Source organism: Blennius ocellaris (genome assembly GCF_963422515.1).
Source record: "Blennius ocellaris genome assembly, chromosome: 2".
NCBI classification, from domain to species: domain Eukaryota; kingdom Metazoa; phylum Chordata; class Actinopteri; order Blenniiformes; family Blenniidae; genus Blennius; species Blennius ocellaris.
In genome coordinates, this window is record NC_137651.1 from 15,518,717 (window position 1) to 15,541,428 (window position 22,712).

Sequence of the window (22,712 nt, forward strand, 5' to 3'; positions counted from 1 at the left end):
TCACGGGCATGGTGATACAATTGTGATTTAATTAAAACATAACAACCTATGTTATCTAGTCATAGGTATAATGCCATATTTATGGAACACACCCTAATAAATTAGTCAACAACCTTACCACACTGAAAGTGTCACTAAAAGATGTGTGAAAATTGTCTTCGCAAAATACTGTCCATTTTTATTGACGTGGCAAGTATCTCACAGACAGACCAGAAGATGGTCCTTGGAGGAATGAGAAAGCTAGAAAATGCTACAGTCAGCTTGATGCTTCACATGCACATATTCATAATGCAGACAGATAGCGACAAAATCATTAACACAAAGCGTCACAGTTGGCATAAACATTTATCATTTTGCAGACATCAAAATGATGCTGGCAAGAGTGGCCAAGAAACACAAAGCAGCTGATCTGTTTGACAGATAGCGTACTGTTTATAGATCAGAATATGTTCCACATCCACTGGATTATCAGAGAGAGACTGCTTCGGTTTACGACATTAATTTTGCTTCCAATTGTTTTTGCTGGTGTAACATTCTCTGTATTGATCTTCAGAGTTAAAAAAAAAAGGAATTATATTGGTTGCTGACCTCTATGGCGGTCACACCAATCACAAACAGTAAGAATTCAGGCAGTAATAGGTGCTGTGCTTGAGGTTTGCGGCCAAGCGGATTCATCACGAAAAGTCAAGGTACATTTAATTTATCAGGATTCTTCATCCTATCGAACACAACAGCTGGCCAAGTGGTATTTCAGGTCCCTGAAATTGCCCTTTCGCCATGAGGCCGGGACCCTTTATATCCAGCGGTTCACAGCTAACACATCGACTCTTTTGTGTGATACTGTTTGCTGTACTTTTTCTGTGACTGCGGGGAAAGTAGATTATGTTGTAGGGATACAGGACAGCCACTCTCCTTTGGTGACAATATGTATTTCAATCACACTGTCCAAAGAACAAATAAATAAATAAGCTTTTTTTTTTGTTGTATTTTTCTTAATAAACCTAACATATTCCACCCACATAATGCTTGCTGTCAAGGCATCTTCTCATAATCAGTTGTCTGGTTTTGCATATCTACTCTGCATTGCTCATATTTAAATTTATGTTCCAGTTGTTGTTGTGCAAACAATTGGTACACACAAAGACTGACTCTACACTGAATTTCTGAAGTTCAAGTATTAGTGTAGCATTGACTGCATAAAACTCAGTTTACTCCAACTTGATTTAAGACGCTGTCGAATCAAAGTAAATGGAGTATGGAAATTGAATGAAAGGGCATTAACAGGACCAAATTGGGTTTCTAAATGGACGAAAGGTCCAGGGGAACTTGTAGCTTCCTGTCCAGTAATGTGGGCTGGCTAGGTGGATTAAAAGAGGTCCTAAGCTGAGTGCTGCAGATTGTCGGGATTTAGGGATTTGTTGGGGAGGGATTGACAGTAGTCCATGTAGATCGGGGTGGAGATTGAGAGCAGATGGCTGTGATTTGGGAATGATTATCCAGCCGGTATTGTCACTGATCTCCATCATCCTGTTTCATTTTCTCAGGAAATGCAGCTCATCTCAAATAGAGAATCCAACTGCCCCAATCCAAGGCAATGGACTCCGTTAATGTGTAGGATTAAAGCTACCTCTTCCCCTTTTTTTCTGTGGAGCTTCTCTTTTTCCTCTGACCTGTCCAACCTCGGCTCAGAGTCACCATTTATGAAAATATTTCAAACAACTGACGATACTCTGTTAGTTTTGAAAGCTATATACGTCTGTGTGTATAACACCATACACAGCTTCACAAATATAGAGATAATTATACGGTCTTCATTGAGAGCCAAAATCTGCATGTATAAAGAACATAATCAGTGCGCATAAGGACTACTCAGCGCACTCACAGTCACTCTCTTTGCATGCTTAGTGTAACTTTTCGTGCCTTCCAGCTGCTAGACTGCATTGACTTTTGGCACTGTAGGCGCAGGCATTGAATAGAAGGCCTCAGACTGGCTCTGACCAGGAGACAGGCGTTTAAAGTGAACAATTAGAAAGGAAGGGGGGGGTTGCGGGGCTGCCGCCAGAGTGCCGACACAGACGAGCACATTGAAAGCACAGAAAGGCGCAGAGAGTGACGGCAAGCACGAGAAAGTGGTCTTAATGCGCGCTGATTATGGTTTTTATGCGGGAGGATTTTCACATTGAAACTATGCCATATGATAAGCCTTGACACACATAGAACAGTAAAAGTGTTGAATTTCAGCTGTAAAGATTTATCTTAGACTTTAGCCGAGGACTTACTGAAGAGGTGATATCAGAGCAAATCTCAATATTAGACCATCGTCATTCTGTTGGGGAAAGACATTCTTCTTCAGAGAAGGTCTGCCAAGGGACAGAGGCCAAAACGACTTGCCAAAGAAGGAAATTAATTTGAAGCTATAGCAAGAAGTGAGTGCTGGAAGGCAAACAATATTAATCTCAAACATGAGCATATGTCATCAGGGTGTTCCTTGGCACTGTGAAGTCCATTAACAGCCAGTTTCTATCAAGTGTGATGGTATGTCCAAAGCCTAGGTCATATTAAGGTCAACGAATCTTTCTCACGTGGCATATTTAGAACAAGGTTAATCCCGGTGCTGTCTCCACCTTATAAAGGGTGCTGTAATCTGTGAGCTCCATTAAAAAACCGCGGGGAAGTAAACTCAGCTTAATAGCAGCCAGAGATGTGTGTTTTTAAGGGTGCACTGACACACACCATCTCTATTTTCTCTCCCAGCTCTTGCATAAGCGATCAACATTTTTAGCTTCAGAGATACAAACTTACTTTTTCTTGTCTATATTCACTATTTCAAAGTTAATGTGATGTTTTCCAAAATAAAAAGAAGCACATTCCAATAACTTTCACCTTTTTTATAGCTTTAGCATTTGACCTATCAATATATATATATATATATATATATATATATATATATATATATATATATATATATATATATATATATATATATATATATATATATATATATATATATATATATATATATATATATATATATATATATATATATTGTTGAGTGGGACTGGGGTGTGTTGAGATCTCAGCACACACACCACAGGGCCTGAGGGGGTAAAGAACAGGAATGTATATTATATTATATTTATTTATTTATTTTAAATGTATTTCCAACTTATTTTCTGCTTTCAGAGTTATCCACATGAATTACGTTTGTTAATCATTTGTGCACTGGGATCATCTTCAGGCTCCTGTTACCTTCAGTAGGACAAAGCAGTATAGAATATAGATGAATAATGGATGGATTGATGATCATAGAAGCATCAAAATTGACATGATTACACTTTCTTGGAACACCAAACATACTGTGAGCGTAAAAGGTATAAACATCAAACACCCTTACTGAAACCCTCACTTTGGCAGACACTTCATCTCAGTTTTTGATCTTAGTCCGATATTTCTTGATAGAGCCTCGTGTGAAAATGGCTGTTGGCATAATTTTCACTCGGTATGGGGTGAGAATCCCACTACCTCAAACCATTAACAAAGTCTCCCACAACTCATTTTATATCCATGCCTTGTCTGTGTGAAGGGAGCTGTCATTGGTCTGTGTGTGTGTGTGTGTGTGTGTGTGTGTGTGTGTGTGTGGGGGGGGGGGGGGGGGGGGGGGGGGGGTGGGTATGATATACAAGGCCCAGGGCACCTGACAAACATAGAAGCTCTAAATTTGGAGTGGTGGCACCTCAGTAATGAGAATGAGGGGGCACTGTAGGTCGCTGGCAGGCGAGATTACAACCTTCTGACCCCTGTCTGAACCACATTCTCTGTAATGCCACCATAGTGGCACTTCAAAACAAATTGACTGTGTGGGTTCCAAGAGAATCCGCAGTTGCGAGCCACTGTCTCCAGTTGTTAAGTTACATTTTTCTTTCAGTTATTCAGTTGGAGATAAAAAGAAAGAAAGGAAAAAAAAAAAGTTTGCACAGTTGTGTGACTTCAATGTCACTTTGTCAGAGAGTTGCTTATCTGCTTGTCAGTGCAGATTATTTCTAATACTTCAGCTGACTGTTTCAATGTCAGCAAATTCAGTTAATAGCATAATTTATTTTTTGCACATGTTCAACTTTCAGATAGTATTATGAGGTCTTCAATGTTTGGCTGGCTTTTGTTCTGTAGATTTATTACAACCGTTCAACTTAGATAATGGGGGCATAGGACAAAAAAACATTTTGACATGTTTTAACGAGTCAAAACTATTTTGGAGTAATCCTCTTTTGTTTCATGTGAAGTCAGATAACCTGTGCATTAGGAAAACGTGGAGGATATTTCTACACACACACACACACACACACACACACACACACACACACACACACACACACACACACACACACACACACACACACACACACACACACACACACACACACACACACACACACACACACACACACACACACACAAGCACACACACACACACACACACACACACACCAGGAGGGTTATTTATTTGTGTAAATGGCACATTTTAGTCAGAGGTTAACATTTATTTTCATTGAGGCTTTCTCTTTCCCAAAGGTAGAATATGATATCTCATAGAGGGACGTTGATATTAAAGCTTCAGTCTGTTTTTGTTTTCACCTTGAGAAGGCATAGTAACTCTGTGCTATAGGAATAGAAGCATTATGCTAATGAGAGCTTGCCCTGTGAAGAATACATTTGCTGTTGGAAAACATTTTGGCTTCCGCCTTGGGAGCTAATTGAGTACTCTGACAATGCAGTGCCTGGCTGGTTCACGTACACACAGGGGTGGAAAATTCAATTTCACAGCAGGTTCAGAGCACTCTGTGAGAAGAAGCGAAAGAAAAAGTGGTGCCTGGATTAAAGCGTCTGAGCTGGCTCTGTTGCTTCGTGTCTGGCTCAGTGGGTATATTCTTTTCATTACACTGCTGTGTTTTATTGTTTTATTGACCAGCTGACAGTGAGACTGAACATGTAAAAATACAGTACAGTGGCTGTCAAAGGTTATTTAAACTGCCTTTTAGAATGCTACATTTAAATGTCAAGTGTCTTAATTGTAGATTTTCCACAAACATGGAAAATGCAAATGATGAACAAGTCCTTAAGAGACTACATAACATATACAGCACACTGTATATTTAGTATGCAATTTGAGAAGTTACGATATTTATTGAAACTTGATTTTAATATTTCTTTAAATACAGCAACATTATATACAGTATACATTTCAAGTTGGTCTGTCCTGCACAATTATGATGAAAAAGGAAAATGAACTCAACTCTAAAATATATAGTGTGCATCATATTATATGTTCAGAAATATCACAGCCTCCGCATACTTGATTTATTTTTTTAACTAAACAAGATGGGATTGGTATTGATTCGTTTTTTGCTTTTTCATTCACTGGCTGAACCAGCCTTAATGCACCACAGCAGTGTGTTAAATATCACAAACAATGAATGCAGTAAATGCATCCTGCCACAACAAATACTGAGGTTCCACCACCTATTTAAGGAGCTACTAATTTGAAAGCTCTTCAAGCATAATGGGAGTCCTAATTAAAGCCTTATTTAAGGCCAGCCCATTGGAAAGGTTTCTAATTAAGCCCCTATATGTTAAATATCCAAGTCACAACTGTAAGACGAGTACACAGATGCACATTATCTGCCTAATTAGTGCAGTCAGCAACTGTCATTTGGATCAAAGTGATGTAAAATTAAACAGAAAATCACAAATGGAATAAGTAAATCTAATCTCAGTGGGAGCTCAATGCACCCAATACCAGGATCACATCCATTACTGTGACCCCCTTCATGCTGTCGCAATGTGTATGACACTATCTGAGTATATATTGCGGCTGGCAGAAGACCCCAGCTGGTGCCACAGGCCTCAGACCTTAACCCTCCCACAGCAATGGGGTCAGCTCTGGTCGTAGAGCATTGCACTTTATGCCTTTCTTGCTGACACAGCAAAGACAGCAGTTACAGTGACATGTCAGAGTACAGCCCAAAGAAAACTAGTAAAAAAAAACCAACAAAACCCCTAGTTAGTCTGCATTACATCAAAAAGAACAACTACAAATACACATGGACAGGCAGGGCGAGCACACTTCGTAGACTTTGGAACAAAACTTTACAAATGAGATTATTATGGCTCAAAATGTACTGTATATTTGGGAGTTTTTAGTTTAGAGCTGATCTGTTGATCAGGATGTTGAGCAAACAGAAAACAAACAAAAAAAACTATTTCAACATAGAGACAAAAGCTGCAGAAGTGGATGTTCGGAAGGAAAACAAATGCACTTTGAAGGTAGGGTTACAACACTCTTGGGACAGCCTGGAGATTTCTCATTGTCATCAACATAGACATGCCCTTGATCAAAGATACAAGCTGCCCCCATTGTTTGTAGCAGAGATGGAGGGAAATACTTCCTGCAGTGCTCCTTAATACAGATACATCTATTTGTATCAACCCACTTTGAAAGAAACACACTTGAATCAAGTTCCTGTCTGACAAATTAAAATCTGTTTAAAGACCAAAGTGCTGTTTTGTGCACATCCATTCTCAGCCCTGAACACAGTCAAAAGCTGTAATTTCCAACAAAACATAACTCTCCTGTTTCTTGTTTGATGGAATACTTTGAACCGATAAACTATGCTGTTTTGTTCTGCCATTATAATTACTCGCAAAGCCAAGCCCAGATTCAAATTTGCATTATAATGTGGATAAAGAACACTTTCACTTGAGCCTACGCTTCTAGAATTTGTTGCGAGATAGGAGAGAAATTAGCTTGTAGGCATCATGGAGCTCAGTCTCTCACTAAATGACTCTGAATTCAGAGAGGCCTTTTCTCCTGTTGAATACCTAGCAATTAGCATTTGATGCTAGAGGTGGTATAGATTGTACCTTGGTGAAACTGTGGGACTGTAGAGCCTGTGGAGGAGAGGACGAGTGATGTTAATTTCAGTATGGGGGTGGCCAGCCGTGGGAGGAAGTTGAGATGGCAAGCTTTTTTACATTTTTAGCCAGTGAGCAGTATTTGCTCTATACCTGGTTTTATTGAGGGCATAACTGGCAGCGATTCCCTATCTCTTGTCTCATTTGCACTTTAGTCCAAATATTTTTCTATGTGGGTAGCCTTAGGTATTGTTAATGATGCTGCCCTTCTGCTACATTCCAACAAGTCTGCAGTGCTTCTCCGAGTGGCAGCAAGAGATGGATAGCGGAAGATGGAGAGCAAGTGGGGCATCTCAGAGCAGCCGGGTTCCCCCGAACAAAGAACACAAGTTCATCTTTTAGTCTGGTGAATGACAGGCCTGTGTGGAATGGTAGTCTGCTATTTTATCCAGAGGGTTCAGAGGTCCTTGGCATTTCTTCCACAAACAGCGGCAGTAATAAACAGGCCAGGCCTGCAAGTGCGCTGATGTTCTGTATGTTCATGTCCCTATAATAGGAAGAGAGCCATACATGTTCAACTTAACAGTTGAAGCTTGTGTCCCACTTTTTTTTTCTTATATGTGTCTGAGAGAGAGAGAGAGAAAAAAAAGTAAAGAGATAAACATAAAGCCAGTACCCCTCATACTGTCTGCTCTCTTCTTCCCCTTAAGACACAGTACTCCGCCATCAGTCATCTATTTGCTTCACTGTCACACAGGCATATGTTAGAGTTGTCCTGTCATGTTGCATTTGGTGAACTTTAAGCAAGCCCTGACCTGCTTTATGTCGCCGCAGGGTGAAGAAGCTGTGGGGTGGGATGATGGGAGGTAGGCTGGTGTGCAGTGTCCCGGCACGAGTCTCAAGGGTAAGGTATAAGTAAGTGCACACGTGATATGCAGTCATGTTAATACTTACATGTTGCTCTTTATTTCTTTTTTTTGCCGTCATCCCATGCTCCCCTCGCATGCTCTGGTTCAGTTTCCTAACTCTCACTCCAGCCGTGTGACTTAATCAGTCTGACAGACTCTGGGTGCCTGGGGAAAGTCTCTCTCTCTCCGCAGTCCCCTTTCTCCTCAAGTTTACGCTCTCTGTGACAAACTCATTCTGGCACCTTTCGAAATGCAGTGCTCTCCGTTGGACGGTTCTCAGTGGTCTCTTCACACTCACACACACACATGCATACACAACCCACGACTAAGTCCGCAAACTCTTAAGTATATGCCGCAAACAAAGCAGGCAGAGTCACGCACAGGTATATATGTGCATACGAAGACTTTGCTCAGACAAACAAACAAAACAGGATGTACATGAAACACCTATCATGTCTCACACTCGTTTATTATATAAAAGAAGAACTATAACAATCCCTTTATTCCATAAGTACTTATTATTAAATAATTATTAAACAATTATTGAAGTAGCAGCAGTCCTTATTGGTTTATTGGGACTTAGTGGGATATTTAATTAGATTTCATTTGAGTCTCAAGGTGGAGCATCTCTCAAGTTCTTTTTCAAGAATCACTATGAGAGTGGTACGATTGTGCATCGGTGAGGATGCCAGATAGAAATGGATTGAGTCCAATACATTCTGGCTGACAAAGTAGGCTAGACAAAGCTTCAACTTGTGGTCACGGACCTCCCTGCAGGGCTCCGATGCCTCACTTCTTAATTCAGCAACATACGAGTATCCCAACAACAAAAAATTTTATTTTTTTCAGTTTTTGAACAACCAAATGGTACACTTGCTACCTTTTATCTCCCAGACAGAAAGATTTTCGAAAAGGCTGCTTATGATTCAGTAAGAGAGATTATGCTCCAAAGATACTTTTGCATTACACAATCAAACACGTTTAAGAGATATGTATGAGTATGAATATGAATGAGCATGAATACATTTTAAAAAAAAAGTGCTGTGGATTAAGAGAGCAGTATCTACTGTAAAAGTGGGATGTAACACCACCGAAAGGCACAAAAAGCAAAGGAGGCCCAGAAATCTATAACGTTAAACCTCTTCACCTTACCTTTAACACCCCACTGTGCCAAATCATAATAGTGAGCAAGCAATGCCTCAGTTAGCTTTACCTGTGTTTTATCAATGGATCAGGCTCAACCATGACTCGCTGGATTGCTATGCCTTTCAGAGGCAATGTATTCATTGTGTCAAGGAAAGAGTTTTTCTTTCTTTCAAATTGCATTGAACAGCACTAATTTTGCAACTAGTAGTTCCTGTTCTGGTGAGGTTAATTCGTATATGTAGGTCCCTTTTACCTTTAATAGTTCAGATCATTGTACTTCTATCTGCCATTGGCTTTTTCCCTCATGGACAAAGTGGAGTGGACTTGAAAGCAGAGTGCTCTCTGACCTGCCTTTCTTTTGAACGTCTAGATGGACAGCTTTCATACTGATAGTGCCTGACAAACATTTCCCCTGACATACCATTTCACCTGCTTCCATCTCTTGTCGTTCTCTTCCACATGCCTAAGCTTTTTAACAACATAGCCTTCCAGGCTTTCTCTGGCTTGGCTGAATTGATGGAGGAAAGGTCCTTCAGAGCAGAAGAATCTGCAGCATTGTTTTCTGGGGGGGCAAAACAAGGGGAGATGGGGAGGGTTAAGGCAATGGGGGAGGACAACTTCGGAGATAGATGCATGATGTTTTATGTCTGCTGAGGGATTCTCACATTAGTCTCTATTTTGAACAGAAGTAATAATGAGAACAAAACATTTCCTATCTTTCAAAGTGGCAATTTGCCCATTTAATGCTTATGCTATGTGGGCCTGACATCCTTTCATGCATGCTCTTTGTGCTAATTTCATCCTTTTTTCTTTTATTTCTGGGCTGATGATGCTCACTTTATTTCCATTAAGCTTTGTTTGTTCACAGCGATCTGTTGCTGTCATTTATTAGAGCTGTCATCCTAAATGATGTGGCATGCTGACACGGCCCAGCAAATACTGGCTCCCCCTTTTCTCTGATCCTTTTATGGAAAGCTGCCCTAGTTTTAGCACAAGGAGGAAGAAGGAAACATTACAATTAAGGTGGCGACATCGACCCCCTGGTGGCCATGCTCAGGGATCAGATGTCCTGTCAGAGAGATGCTGGCCCTTAACTCAAGGGAGCTATGGGTTGAAATCTGGTTCATGTCTCAGTGGGGGGATACCACTGCTCCTGTTCCATCATTAATTCAGGAATAATAGATTCTGGAAGTGGAAGTATCAGCTCTTTTTGTTTCAATTGTGGTCTGCTATTGGTCGAATCAAATGACTGGTTTAATGTATCTGCAGCCAAATGCCACCTATATACTGAGAGTAGCATGCATATTGTCACATATCAGGCTGCAAGACATCAAGGTGCAAACATTTCAAATTACCTGTCGATGCTTATTCATGTAGTCATATGTTTGTGGTCTGACAAATCAAAACTTTTTTCATAAATTGAATAACTTGGTTAGTAAATTGAATCAAATGTTTAGCTTTTTACCTCAATTCTGTCTTAACTCCAGTTGTATGACAGGTGCCCGGCTATCAGTCCTGTTTGAAATGCTTGTCATTTGCCTCATGGGGGGCCTCAGAAGAAATGATACAACAAATAGACCCCACAATCTCCTTTTTTCCCTTCCAAGCACAGGATACTACTTTCCTCTCTCATTTTTGTCCTGTTCTGCTTTTGTACACGACAGCTGCTGGGTTTTTTTTAGATAAAAGACACTTGTTTGGCAGTCTTCAAAGAGTCACAGAACTCTAAAAGTCACTTGTATTGCAGTGCTGTTCATTCTCCATTTTATATCCAATATGGAGGTGATGATCAAAAGGACCTGAGCTGAGGGAAAAGCTAAGAGATGTCTGCTTCGGAGTAAACAACGGCAATACCAATTCCCAGACCTGCATGGGGTGCCCTTTTAAGGATTGTCCTGCAACTAATCCTTGGCATATTACTATTTTTTATGTTTGAAAAATATATAGATGCAGGATATATAGAGAGTGAAAATGCTATATTAAGATTAAAAATAAAGGTTTGATTGTTTTTAACTGATAATTGAATGGAGTTACGTGTACCTGTTGAATCCTATTGTCCCCAGCCTCTTTTTGGAGGCTTCTGCTCGAAAATGACATACAGTTATATGTGCTCCCATCACACATTGCACAAAAGAAAATTGTAACACAAAAATTAAGAAGTTTCGGGTAGACTCGTATGAAGACTGACAGCAGCCTCTAAACCATTAACTGTTCACTCAGTGTGGAGCATACCCATCTGGAGTAGACTCTTCAGGCTGCAGGGATCCAGCATAAATGTATGAGATAGTCTGTCCATGTTTCAGTCGAGGCTGCACTGGAGTTTGTACAGCTGGTCTGACCAAATTGCATTTTTTAATTAAATTGCTGTTAATAATTTAAAGTCCTAACCTGGGGAAAGTTTGAGTACCATTCATGCCTGGGTGGGGGGATAAGTGAGACCTCGGAACATCTAAACAGCCCACAGTGTGCTGCCATGATCATCTTGAGATAACCTATTGCATTTTTAATGTCCTGCTGTGCTGGTCACACAGGCACAGGGGCATTGACTCTCCCAAACCATACCATAGTGAAACATAAGCTTAAGCTTAACTAAGGACATTTTTCCAAAATTGTAAATAAGCATTTCAATTAATTATCTCACAAATAACTCCACTCGTATGTCAAATGTACACAAACATTGAGAAGTATTGAGAACCAAAACTGTTTACAGTGAAATGGGCAAACTATGTCAAGTAATGAAATTAGCATACAGCCAAACTGAAAAATAATCACATTTGTGCTTGCTTGCACATATGCACACATACTGTACTCAGACAACAAATACACTTGCATTCAGGATTGAGGGCTGCTCGACACAGATATGTTTTAATTTGTAACATAAATGCATTTTCTTTTGAGATTAATATATTTAAGCTCATTTTCGTTCCCTTTTTTTAAAATGTAGTCTTTGTTGTTCTTTATCCTGTTCTGTTTCTACCCTAAGCACTACATATCTTTGTTTACTGGGGAATGTGTTGTCATTGCTATCATTCATATACTGTTAAGATAACGTTGGCTTTCTGCAGCAAGTAAATCCTCCAGCCATTCTGGTAAAAAGAATAATAATGAGACTTAAATATAAATGCCACTTTGCAGTCAGTCCCGAGAAGTTCCATTCAAATGTTCTGTGTGTGTGTATACGCAGACACGCAGGCACACACACACACACACACACACACACACACACACACACACACACACACACACACACACACACACACACACACACACACACACACACACACACACACACACACACACACAAACAGCCAAATCATGCTAATGCTACATGGCTAAATCAAGCAGAGGCATAGTGTGGCAGTCGTAAAATTGCAACATTAGGTGTGTCAATCTGATCTGATCTGATCTGTTACCAGCTGTGCTTTGCAATGTTTGCGGTTACATCAGAGACATTGACCTATTGTTTGAGGCTATTAGTACCCTTAATTTTTTTGGAGGGTCATAAAGTCCTGCAGACCCTCCAAACGGACTTCCTGCTCTTTTAATGATCGAGGATGACTTCACCTATTTACTATACCAATCTTTACCTCAAGTCAATTCTTTACATGGTCTACTCATATCTGCCATTACATGGGTGTTTCTGTAGTAACATTATCGCTTTTGATAAGGCTTCAATAAACTGGCATGGCTTTTAGGGCTCTCTCCCTTGCCACTCTAATCCGATCTCTGATGTGGAGTCTGTTCATCATCATGCACCGCAGGCATTTTCAGTGTCCCTATGCTCTTGGTTGCACAGGAAGTAATGGATGGCCTTGCCCATGGATTACCCCAAGGCCTTTGGGTTCCTCTTCAACTGTTTGTCTTCAGGTCTTCTCGAATGTCTCTGCACTGTGGTATTTTGATTTGATTAAATCAGGTTTAAAAGGTTAGATACGGAGAGACAATACGGAGAGACACAAGGAGTTTGCCCTTCCCAGTACTATGAGCCAGTTCTCTGCCATTTAGCATTGGGCAGTGGCCAAAGGAAAGTGGAAAACTGAAATGACTTCTTTGCTCCTTTGTGATTTGCTCTAATGTCCCCCAGGGATTGAGCAATGACCACTGTGAATTCCCCCAGGACGCAAGCCAGATTGAAACCCCTGCCAACAGATTTGAAAGGATAGCAAATCATTTAAACTCCCCAATGTGCATTAGCATTTTTTTTTCATTGCCCAGGCCAGCCTCCACAATATTAAATTGCACTTGATAAAATAAAATAAAAATCTGAGTGTGACAAGAGCTCTTCAACTTCTGAATCAGCAAAGTGAATATTGGAGTGGCCACTAAAATATTAATTATAGTTAAATTCCCTTTGTTTACTTTGTCAGCTTCCCAACAGCCACTCGAGGAGTCTTACTAACGAAGAAAAGATTTCAGAAAGAAGAGGTTGTGACAGTTTGAAAGGTATACTGTGGCATAGTAGTGAAAAATATATACACATTGCCTTTAGCTGATCCCACCTGACACCAAATTATTACTGCATACAGAAATAGGCCATGTAGTAAATGTAAATCCCACAAGAACTATTTAAAAAAAAGTGTGTGTGTGTGTGTGTGTGTGTGTGTGTGGGTGTGTGTGTGTGTGTGTGTGTGTGTGTGTGTGTGTGTGTGTGTGTGTGTGTGTGTGTGTGTGTGTGTGTAATGGTTCTGTCAGATGAAGCTTTGCCTCGTAAACAGTTATAATGACACGGAACCACAGGCCTCGCACTCCATTCGCCTGGAGACCAATATAGAGATTCTTTATCACCACGCATACCAAGAGCCGGCGTGAAAGATTTCCAAAGACATGGTGTCAAATGTCCCTGCTTTTCCAACAACAACTAGACAAATGTGAATGAAAGAAGTTGGCATGATGCCAACATTGGGGTCTCCAAAAGAGTATTGAGGGGGAGGGGTGGTATGCATGACATTTCCAGGCTCCACGGCAAACAGTTCGATCCCCACTCATGAATGGCCCTTTCTTCCCAATTGCTTAATTGTCTTAGTGAGACAGGCAGGTGGCTGAAAGTCCCGTTTGGCATCTGCTGAGAAAGAAAAGAAGAAGAAGAAGAAAAAAAAAAAAGCCCATGCCCATCTACATGGTGTATAGAAGTGAGCATGGGGGAGGGCGGCAGCTTTAGACGTATTTCATTCTCATAGTTGCACATCCCCCCCTTGGCAGATTTCAAAAGTTTGGCTTAGATCAAGAGCAAGTTTGTGCTGCTATTGTGTCAGATGTGCTTTACTGAATAAAACATATTTTGGTATCAGTGCCAGATCAAATACCCTTTCAAAAAGCCATGCCTCTCACCACTGGTGTCTGGTACCATAGAGAGAGCTGTTTTCCTATCCATTTAATAAATAGAAGCTACTGAGCAGTTTCATTTAGCAATGCTGAGCACGACTTGGATGTATCTCCTAAAATGGAAGCATACAAGTCGGGAGGTAGTGCCAGAGGCACATCACTACGTGAGACTGTCCCATACAATGATGTTTTACAACCGTTCCCATGGGTGTTCTTTATTATACTGGAGTCCAGGCACATACAACAAGCCTGAGGTTTGCTTAGAAATGGAGGTACTGTACATACCATCAAGTGTCACTTTTTAAAACATGCACAGCAATGGTGATGGTAGACGGAGACACAGCCACATTCACCCACAGGTGAGATGCTTCTCTCTCCTCAGCATTCGCTTGTACACGTTAAAAGGCTGATTTGCATTTATATTGCCATTCAAGGCTTGTAGTTGTAATTGTAGGGGCTCAGTAGAAGTGCAAAGACACCACACATGCTTTTAAGCAGAGAGAGAGTGGAAAAAAGAGACAGAGAGAAAGAGAAAGAGAAACAGAATCCATGTGAAGTGTCCAGTATGAAAATATTTTTTCCCCAAGGCCATTGTTATGAATCCTTGGCACGAGAGTTAGAACATGGAGAAACAGAGAAAGAGATTCGGACCAAAAACAAGAGTGAAGAGAGAGGGATAAGTTCATCCAAGTGTAATATTGGTCTGTCCCAGAAACTTCTCACAAAACAGGGGAAAATCCTTATAAGATCAGCAACACAATTCCTCAAGTGCCTCCTGCACTGAGGTGCCACAAGCATCTTCGAGTTTCATTTCTAAGACAGTCAGGTTCATGTGTTGCTTAGCTGGTTTACAAACAAATGCGGACAAGTAACCCCACAGGTTACATGGCTGCTTTGTGCCATGTTTGCAGGGAGTGCTGCACAGAAAGCACTATCATATACAAAAGGAGAAGAACGGTCATCGTATACATGCAAGTAAATGTCTCACATTGTGTAGAAGTCACTATTAATCTCAGGAGCTCTGTGAGTGGTTCATGATTTGTAAAACAGTTGTGGTTAATATCTATGAAAGGGAACTGATACAAATGTCTTTTCTACAACGATAAGGTAAATAAAAGTCATGCTCATAAATAAATAAAAAAAGCTCATAAATTTAACTTGTACTAAAGTGATGTGTTTTGATAGCGTGCTACACAAATCCTGCAGCATGTAAATTGTGCACTTTGAAACTTATTAATAATATCAATATAATATATTCCCCAATGACCCATCATCCCAATTCCCAACTGTTTTAAAGAAGTTGTTTTTTCATGTAATTCCATATGAATAGATTGTAAAGACTAATGCAACTTTTAACAATGGCCAGCTTGATTTTTGAGGTTATGGTTAATTCACTCTCCTGACTGCAAGAGAATAAGCATATTTTTGAAACTGATTATATCTCAGCTCCAATGGATAATGTTTTTTTCACCTGACTTGTTTGCACAGCTTATATTTTCACCAGCATAACCTCATGTTCCTGTTTTTCATATATATTTTAGAGACAGATGTTGAGTTAAGTTCACTAACAACGCTCCTGCATGGTAAACCACATGCATTGTAATTGATAGGGGAAGGAAAAACAAAACAAAACAAAAAACAGATGAACCAAGCACACCTTTCTGTTTACTTTGTTTCCAAGATAGAGTGAACACCTTATCTTAACCTCTATACCAGGGGTGGGCAATACTGGTCCTCGAGGGCCGCAGCCCTGCATGTTTTAGATGTCTCCTCACATCAATACAGCTGACAGCAATTAGTGGCTCCTTTTCAAGCTTTCTGCAGAGCCTCATCATGATAATGCAGGTGAGTTTGAACAGGGAAACATCTAAAACGTGCAGGACTGCGGCCCTCGAGGACCAGGATTGCCCACCCCTGCTCTATACCGTTCAACTATAACAACAGTATTTGCGAGAAAATGTGACAACTTTCAATTATACTTTGAGTTTGTAAACAAAAACACACCCAGACTGACAATTTTGTTCCTAGAAATGTGTTAAAAAAAAAAAAAAAAAGATCATAGCAATACTTATGATTGGCCGAGTAGTATGGAAAATGGAAAATAACACATTTCTTGTTGCTACATATTTGGAACTCATCTCTGACATCAGTCATATTCCTACAATCAACTACAGACCCCAGAAGTAAGCTCATAAAAAAAATATAATAAATAAAAATAAAAAATCTTCATCAAAACCTCTTTTGGGAAGATACTGGATTAGCAGAGAAAAAAATGGAGTCATGCTGAAACCAACATATTTCTTTCAGCCCAGCTGTGCCAGTGTTTGGTCCCCTTGAAGGAAAAATAACACAGTATGATCCCCCACAACTAAACACACAGTCCCGTGGAGCCGCCTTTACTTGGTTTAGCGAGAAAACATAGCCTGTTGTTCCCTGTGCATTAAACTGCAATTTAGAGGCCCTTAATCCATCCCATAATCTGTCACCAAATAAAATCCTGGGGTTAGAGAGGGCTTCCACTGGCTTCACTATATTAAACAACATTGTATCTAAGGCTTTTTACCAACTTCTGCTATTATTCTTATTATGTCCCCAAGCCAAAGCCTCAGATGGCTGGAGAGGTGACAATACCCAGCTGATGCGAGAAGTGCAGCTGCTAACTCGAACTTCACAGGTGACCCAGTGATCGCAACAGCATCTGGTTGAATTGCTTAACACTGCCGCCCAACAGACATGTAATCCGGGATAATGCCCTTTTGCTGAGTGCTCCAATCTGGATAAATTCATCCCAGAGGAATGAGAACTCACAGCAGAGTCTCAGAGAGAGAGAGAGAGAGAGAGAGAGAGAGAGAGAGAGAGAGAGAGAGAGAGAGAGAGAGAGAGAGAGAGGGATGAAGAGAGATGGGTTGATTGGTTAGCGCTAAAGAAAACTGTAGAGGCTGGGAAAAGGGTCTTCTGGATAAATAATGAAGCCCCACAGTAAACAGCTTGGTTTTGTTGACAGGCAGACTGATGCCATGGGAGGAAGCCGATCACTGCGTGGTTTTCCAAGAAGACTCAAATCTAATCATTTTCCTCTTCCTTGGCTGACCTGAATCCTGACAGACTTCCATCCTAGCTGAAGCCTTCATCCAAACTCTGACGTTCACTTACAAACTGCATTTCAAATTTGGCAGTTAACTGAACAAAGAAAAGAGAAGAAAAGAAGAGAAGAAAAAAAAAACTGGTCTGTCACTAAAATAACATCCCATTTATAAGTTTCAATTTGTAAATGTATTAATATAAAAATAAAAACAAATAACAATGCGATAAATAACAAATCCTTATAATTTCAAACACTGGGACTTACAAGTTCCAGCTGACCAGCGGAAGCCTCTTAGATTATTTATTCATATGTTTACTTATTACCATAAATATCCGTCAGGGCACTCGGCTCTGAGGGATTACAGTGGGCTTAATCTATCGTGGCACAGAAATGAGCAGGGGTCAAAGCGGCTGAGGTGACTTAAGCTGGCTAGCCTTGATGGGACATGCAGCACAAACAAGAAAACAAACTGCGTGCCACCCATCATGAGCCAATGACATCACTCATCATTCACTGTCTGACTCTTAGGCATATGGTGAGTGGGAAGGTCAGAAGACCAGGACAAGGGCACTTTCTTATAAAACAAAAAAACCCCAAACATATTCATACTGATATGCTCGCTATTATACTCATATTTGGTTAAACTCAGTCAATACTCACGACTAATTTAGATTGTAATCTGTAGTTTGCATTAACAATATTTGCATTAAATAGACAACTAACACATACACACATACACACACAAGTAAAGCTTGTGACAACATGTCGGGGAAAAAATGTATATTGGCTTCAGCATTTCAATAGGATGGGGATGAATCAATTAATTACTGCTGAGTTATTATAGTCATAATCCATGCATTAGACAGCAGTATATCTTGCTTACAAATAACCATTCATAATAATGAGGCTGGAAATTGGTATTTCTGTTTGAGTTGTATTGCGCAGTGTAATGGGCTGTATTTCTTCCCTTCTTTCCACTCCTTTGGAGAAGCAAGAATGATTTCTTCGTCTATAAAAAATCCACACATCCAAACATGACATTGGAAAGACATTTAATTATACTTTGGTTGAGAAATATGTATCAAAGCCTGCCGCCCATGAAAAGCGGATTTAGAGTCGTCAGACAGCAGTTAATAGACAGCAGTAAATGAAATAGAGGCTGTTGGGGGTACTAAGACATGCTTTCCAGGACTAAGGAACAGCTTAGTCTGGCTGGGTGGCAAAATCAGGAGTTCTGACGTGAGATATATGAGGGGGTGGGAGATAATGATGGTGACTGAGGGAGCGAGAGAAAAGAAGGGGGATGAGGCAGGAGATTTTAAGAAGATTGGGATTTCATTCCCCTGCTGCAGTGCTGCCCCCAGTGGGTGCAAACTGTCATGAGAGGTAGTAGCCCAAACAAAACAATTTGCACTGACAGTTTGCGTACTAATTTTGTGCGATGTCACTCAGAGAGAGAAATACTGATAAAAAAAAGAGGCAGACAGACACACAAGAGAGTGAAAATGAGAAAGGGACTGTAAACATATCACTGACAACATGTGATTTTTCTTGAGCACATTCCCTTCAAAGTCTCACACATCCAGCACAAGACTATTCTTAAACTGCCACTCCTCCATTGTGACATTATGCAATCACATGTTCCATCCACTATAAGCTCTTACAAAACAATGTATTAAAAAAAAATCCAGGCATCGATATTGAAGAGAAGGGAGAAGTACTGCTCCGGACAGGAGAAGTGAAATGAAGGAGCAGGTGAAGAACCTGAGAGGTATTAGACAGCCTGTAGATTGGATGGGAGGAGAAACAGTGAGGAGGTGCTGTGAGAAAGCAAACGAGGTCCTGGACACGTTTGGCCCGACGTTGACTCTGTGCCAGGAGACTGTCTCCCAGATCCTCCTGACCGGGCATGTGTCATCTGTCACTCGCTGGAGAGGTGACAGCTAAAGAAAAGGTGGCCGAGATGCGATAACACCACTGTCGGGACAGAGCAGCAGCACGCACGTACTTTTCCTCTCCTTGCCCTCCCTCTCCTTTTCCCCTGCTCCAGACTATTTTTTCTTCAAAGTTGAGAGCCAAAACAACTGCTTAGTGCCTCTCCGTTTGGACCGAGTCTTCCCTCCGCTTTTCTCCCTCTCCCGCTCATTGTCTCATTTTTATACTATTTCTCTCTCGCGGTCTCAGCGGACAGCCGCGTCTAAGTACATGACGGTGATGGCCACTGCTCCCCTCTGTCCCCCTGTTCATAAAAACAAGATTGTTTTCTGCAGCTTTCTGCTGACATCGGCTCGACATATAAACAGAGCCGTAATTTGTACAACAACAGCAAGCTTTAGGGAAGCACTCTTTCTCCCCTCGAGGAATGCAAAAACAAGGAAGGTTGTTATCCCCCGTTTACCTGGCAGGGGAAGCGGCATTTTATATTATGGTAGAAACCAACTGTGCTGAAATTCGCAGCAATCCCATCTCATTTCAATGTAGCAATAGCCTCATTCCATTTGTAGTATAAGAGATATGGCCTTAGCTGTTCCCAGAAGTGAGGATAAATCTGTGATCATATGGAATCGAAAATGAGAACGTGGTTTTTAAAGAATAAAAATCTAAAACAAAGTGTGCTGAGAATCAATAAACCTCAGAGGTTCACTTCAAAGTCTATTGTGGCTATGATGTTATCCACGCTCCACTTTGCATGAAACAACAACATGTTAAAAGAGTGATACCATGAGAAGTCCGCTGTAGATAGAAAACTTAGCAGACACTTAACGGAGCAGGAAAGACATTAGAAAACTAATGACAAATTATGCATTTCTGAATCATAGCAAGCACAGATGGTCCAGAAAGGCTTGACAGTGAAATCACGGAAACAGCAAAGCGGGAACATCAGGAACAGTAGCATGTGCTGCTCTGTGTTTGATGTACTCTAATTGTCCCATAATAAAACATGCAGAGCAAAAGGGAGAAAGAGAAAGAGAGAGCAAGAGAGAGGGGGGTAGTTTTCATTGCCCACTCAATGTCTCAACTTACACAGACCTCTGTGCAACCAAGATCACAAGACTCATGCAGTCACAAGGAAGTAAGGACATCCACCTAGACTAAAAGCAAACCAAAGAGGTATACAGATAGATATTTAGGCATTATTACTTCATGCAGTTTTCAAGGTTTTTCTATTATTATTTTGTACTGTGTCTCTCTCCATGAAAAAAAAAAAAAAAAAAAAACATCAGGAATAAAATTGATTTCTTAAAATGTTTTCTAAATGTTGTTTTCTTGTTGAAAACTAAAAATCCACAGCTGAATTCATTGCTTTAAAAATAATTTACCATTTTATGCTCCTGCAGCTTAACATCAACTTCAAGCTGTCAGTTTACAATATGTCAACAAACAGATACATCAGTTTAAAACAGACTTTTGCCTTCTCTGTGCTGCATTTCAACAAATGATTACAACATCCCCTGGGTAAAGAGTGCAGTGACACAAACATGAACAGAAACAGACACATTCAGTCAGTCAGTCAGTGCCTTCCTTAGAATGTAGTCAAGCATGGTGGGGTCAAACTTAGAACATAGAGGTCTACCATGTCACTGACCTTGCAGAGCATAAAGCAGGCTGCTCATTGTGGGCCGGGCATGCTGCTGCAAACTCACAAACAGTCACTTCCTGATTCAGCCCTCCGTGCGTCCATTGGTCGCACCGACAAGTTTTGCTGTCCTTTAACTCACTTCTATTGTTTTCCAAAGACAACCACCTGGTGGCAAGCAGGGGAAACAGCTAATCCATCCTCATTCCGTCCACAAACCGGCTGTCTAAGAATAAAAATAACAACTGCAGATACTGTCCAAAGGGCTGGGGTTGCCAAGCTATATTCATGAGTCTGCCTTTAGAAGCGCTTTACGGTTAACTTTTTCTCCCTCTATTGTTCGGACCAGACCCCCACCACCCGCCCTCCTGTGGCTTGGCTCAATGGGAACAGGGCTGTCAGTTCAAAACAATGTGACTCAGGAGTGAACGCTTGACTTGACCGGGCCAGGGTTAAAGGGCTTTGTTTGTGTGTGTCAGCGTGTGTGACAGGAATGTCAAGCCCGCATAGGAAGTAATTAACTTGTCTGGTCTGAAGCTATAACAAACTACTGACAGAGAAAAAAAACTGAGCAATATAAAAAGAAAGTGGATGCTTTTAGTGTTGACTGCAACCTTTAAGACAGCTGCACTGACTTTCACCTTCCATCCTCTCCCGCATCAGACATCACAGCGCACATGGGAGAGCTATATTAGAAGCAGTTAAAAACACAGATGGTAGCACGAGCTCTGATGTCACCATGAGAGATGGATTCGGAAACACAGTCCCCAGCCAGAGAATCACAGAGACGATGTGAAAATTGTAACTTGATCTAGAAAACTTACCATGTCCGGAGATCCACAGGAGCAGAAGGACCCAAGGGATCATGACTGGGTAGTGGAGAGGACAAAACCTACGAAAAACAGTAGGCGAGTGTGAAATTGAAGTTGGCAGGCACAAACACATGCACGAGATGAGACAGTGCTCCTCTGTGCTGCTGGAGGGGCGATGATGCTACAGTCCCTCAGTGGTGTCTCCGTTTACCAGTGGAAAGGCTGTCTGTCTCCCGTCCCTCTCCTTTTCTGATTAGTCTTCTTCTTCTTTCTCTCTCTCTGGGTCTTTTCCTCCCTCTCTGTGTCACTCTTCAGGAGTAGCCGGGTTGTCAGCTGTGCCTCGCACACTCTCTTGGTGATGTGAGCATGTAGACTTTCTGTGTCTTTGCTGCTGATTCTGAGAATACACACACTCACTCTTTCTCTCTCTCTCTCTCGCTCGCACCGCTTCTCATTGCCCATCCATTCTCAGCGCCTTTAGCCCGCACTTGCTTCCCCCCTCCTCTCTTCTCTCTCTCTCTCTCTCTCTCTTGCTCCACCACTCACGCAGCAGACACACAGGCAGAGGAGAGAACTCCACATCCAGACTCCTCCCTCCCTCCCTCCCTCCCTCCATCTCTCTCTCTCTCTCTCTCTCTCTCTCTCTCTCTCTCTCTCTCACTCACTCCCTTTCTCTCCCTTTCTCTCTGCCTGTCTGGGTGGCTGTGGATGGGTGTGAGGCTGGGAGGCTGGGGTCCTCACTCTGGGAACGAGAGCTGCCGTGGGAGAAAACCGAGAGGGTGCAGTGCCAATTAGAATGAGAATAGAAGCGAGACTTCTATAGCTACAAATAACACGGACATCCACAAACAAAACAAAACAAAACAAAAAAAGCAATAGAGAAAGTTTAAAAAAAAGTGCAGTTTCGCCCCCTCCTCCTGGTTAAGATCTATGCCTTTTTTTTGTGGGACATG

General features: G+C 41.2%; 1 protein-coding gene across 3 annotated transcripts in view; it reads right to left on the reverse strand.

Moving 5' to 3' along the window:
• Positions 1 to 22,132, reverse strand: part of kirrel3b (kirre like nephrin family adhesion molecule 3b) — a 159,584-nt gene extending 137,452 nt beyond the window's left edge. For 2 of the 3 annotated variants that reach the window (XM_080502447.1, XM_080502446.1), the window contains exons 1-2: positions 21,971 to 22,132; positions 21,772 to 21,839 (exon numbers count right to left, since the gene is read on the reverse strand). In XM_080502447.1, coding sequence (XP_080358573.1) covers positions 21,772 to 21,814 — 43 coding nt within the window. In that variant the 5' untranslated portion in view covers positions 21,815 to 21,839; positions 21,971 to 22,132. Of the gene's footprint in view, positions 1 to 20,956; positions 21,018 to 21,771; positions 21,840 to 21,970 lie in introns of those variants that run through there. The other variant, XM_080502448.1, reaches the window with a different exon arrangement.
• Positions 22,133 to 22,712: the final 580 nt, after the last annotated feature.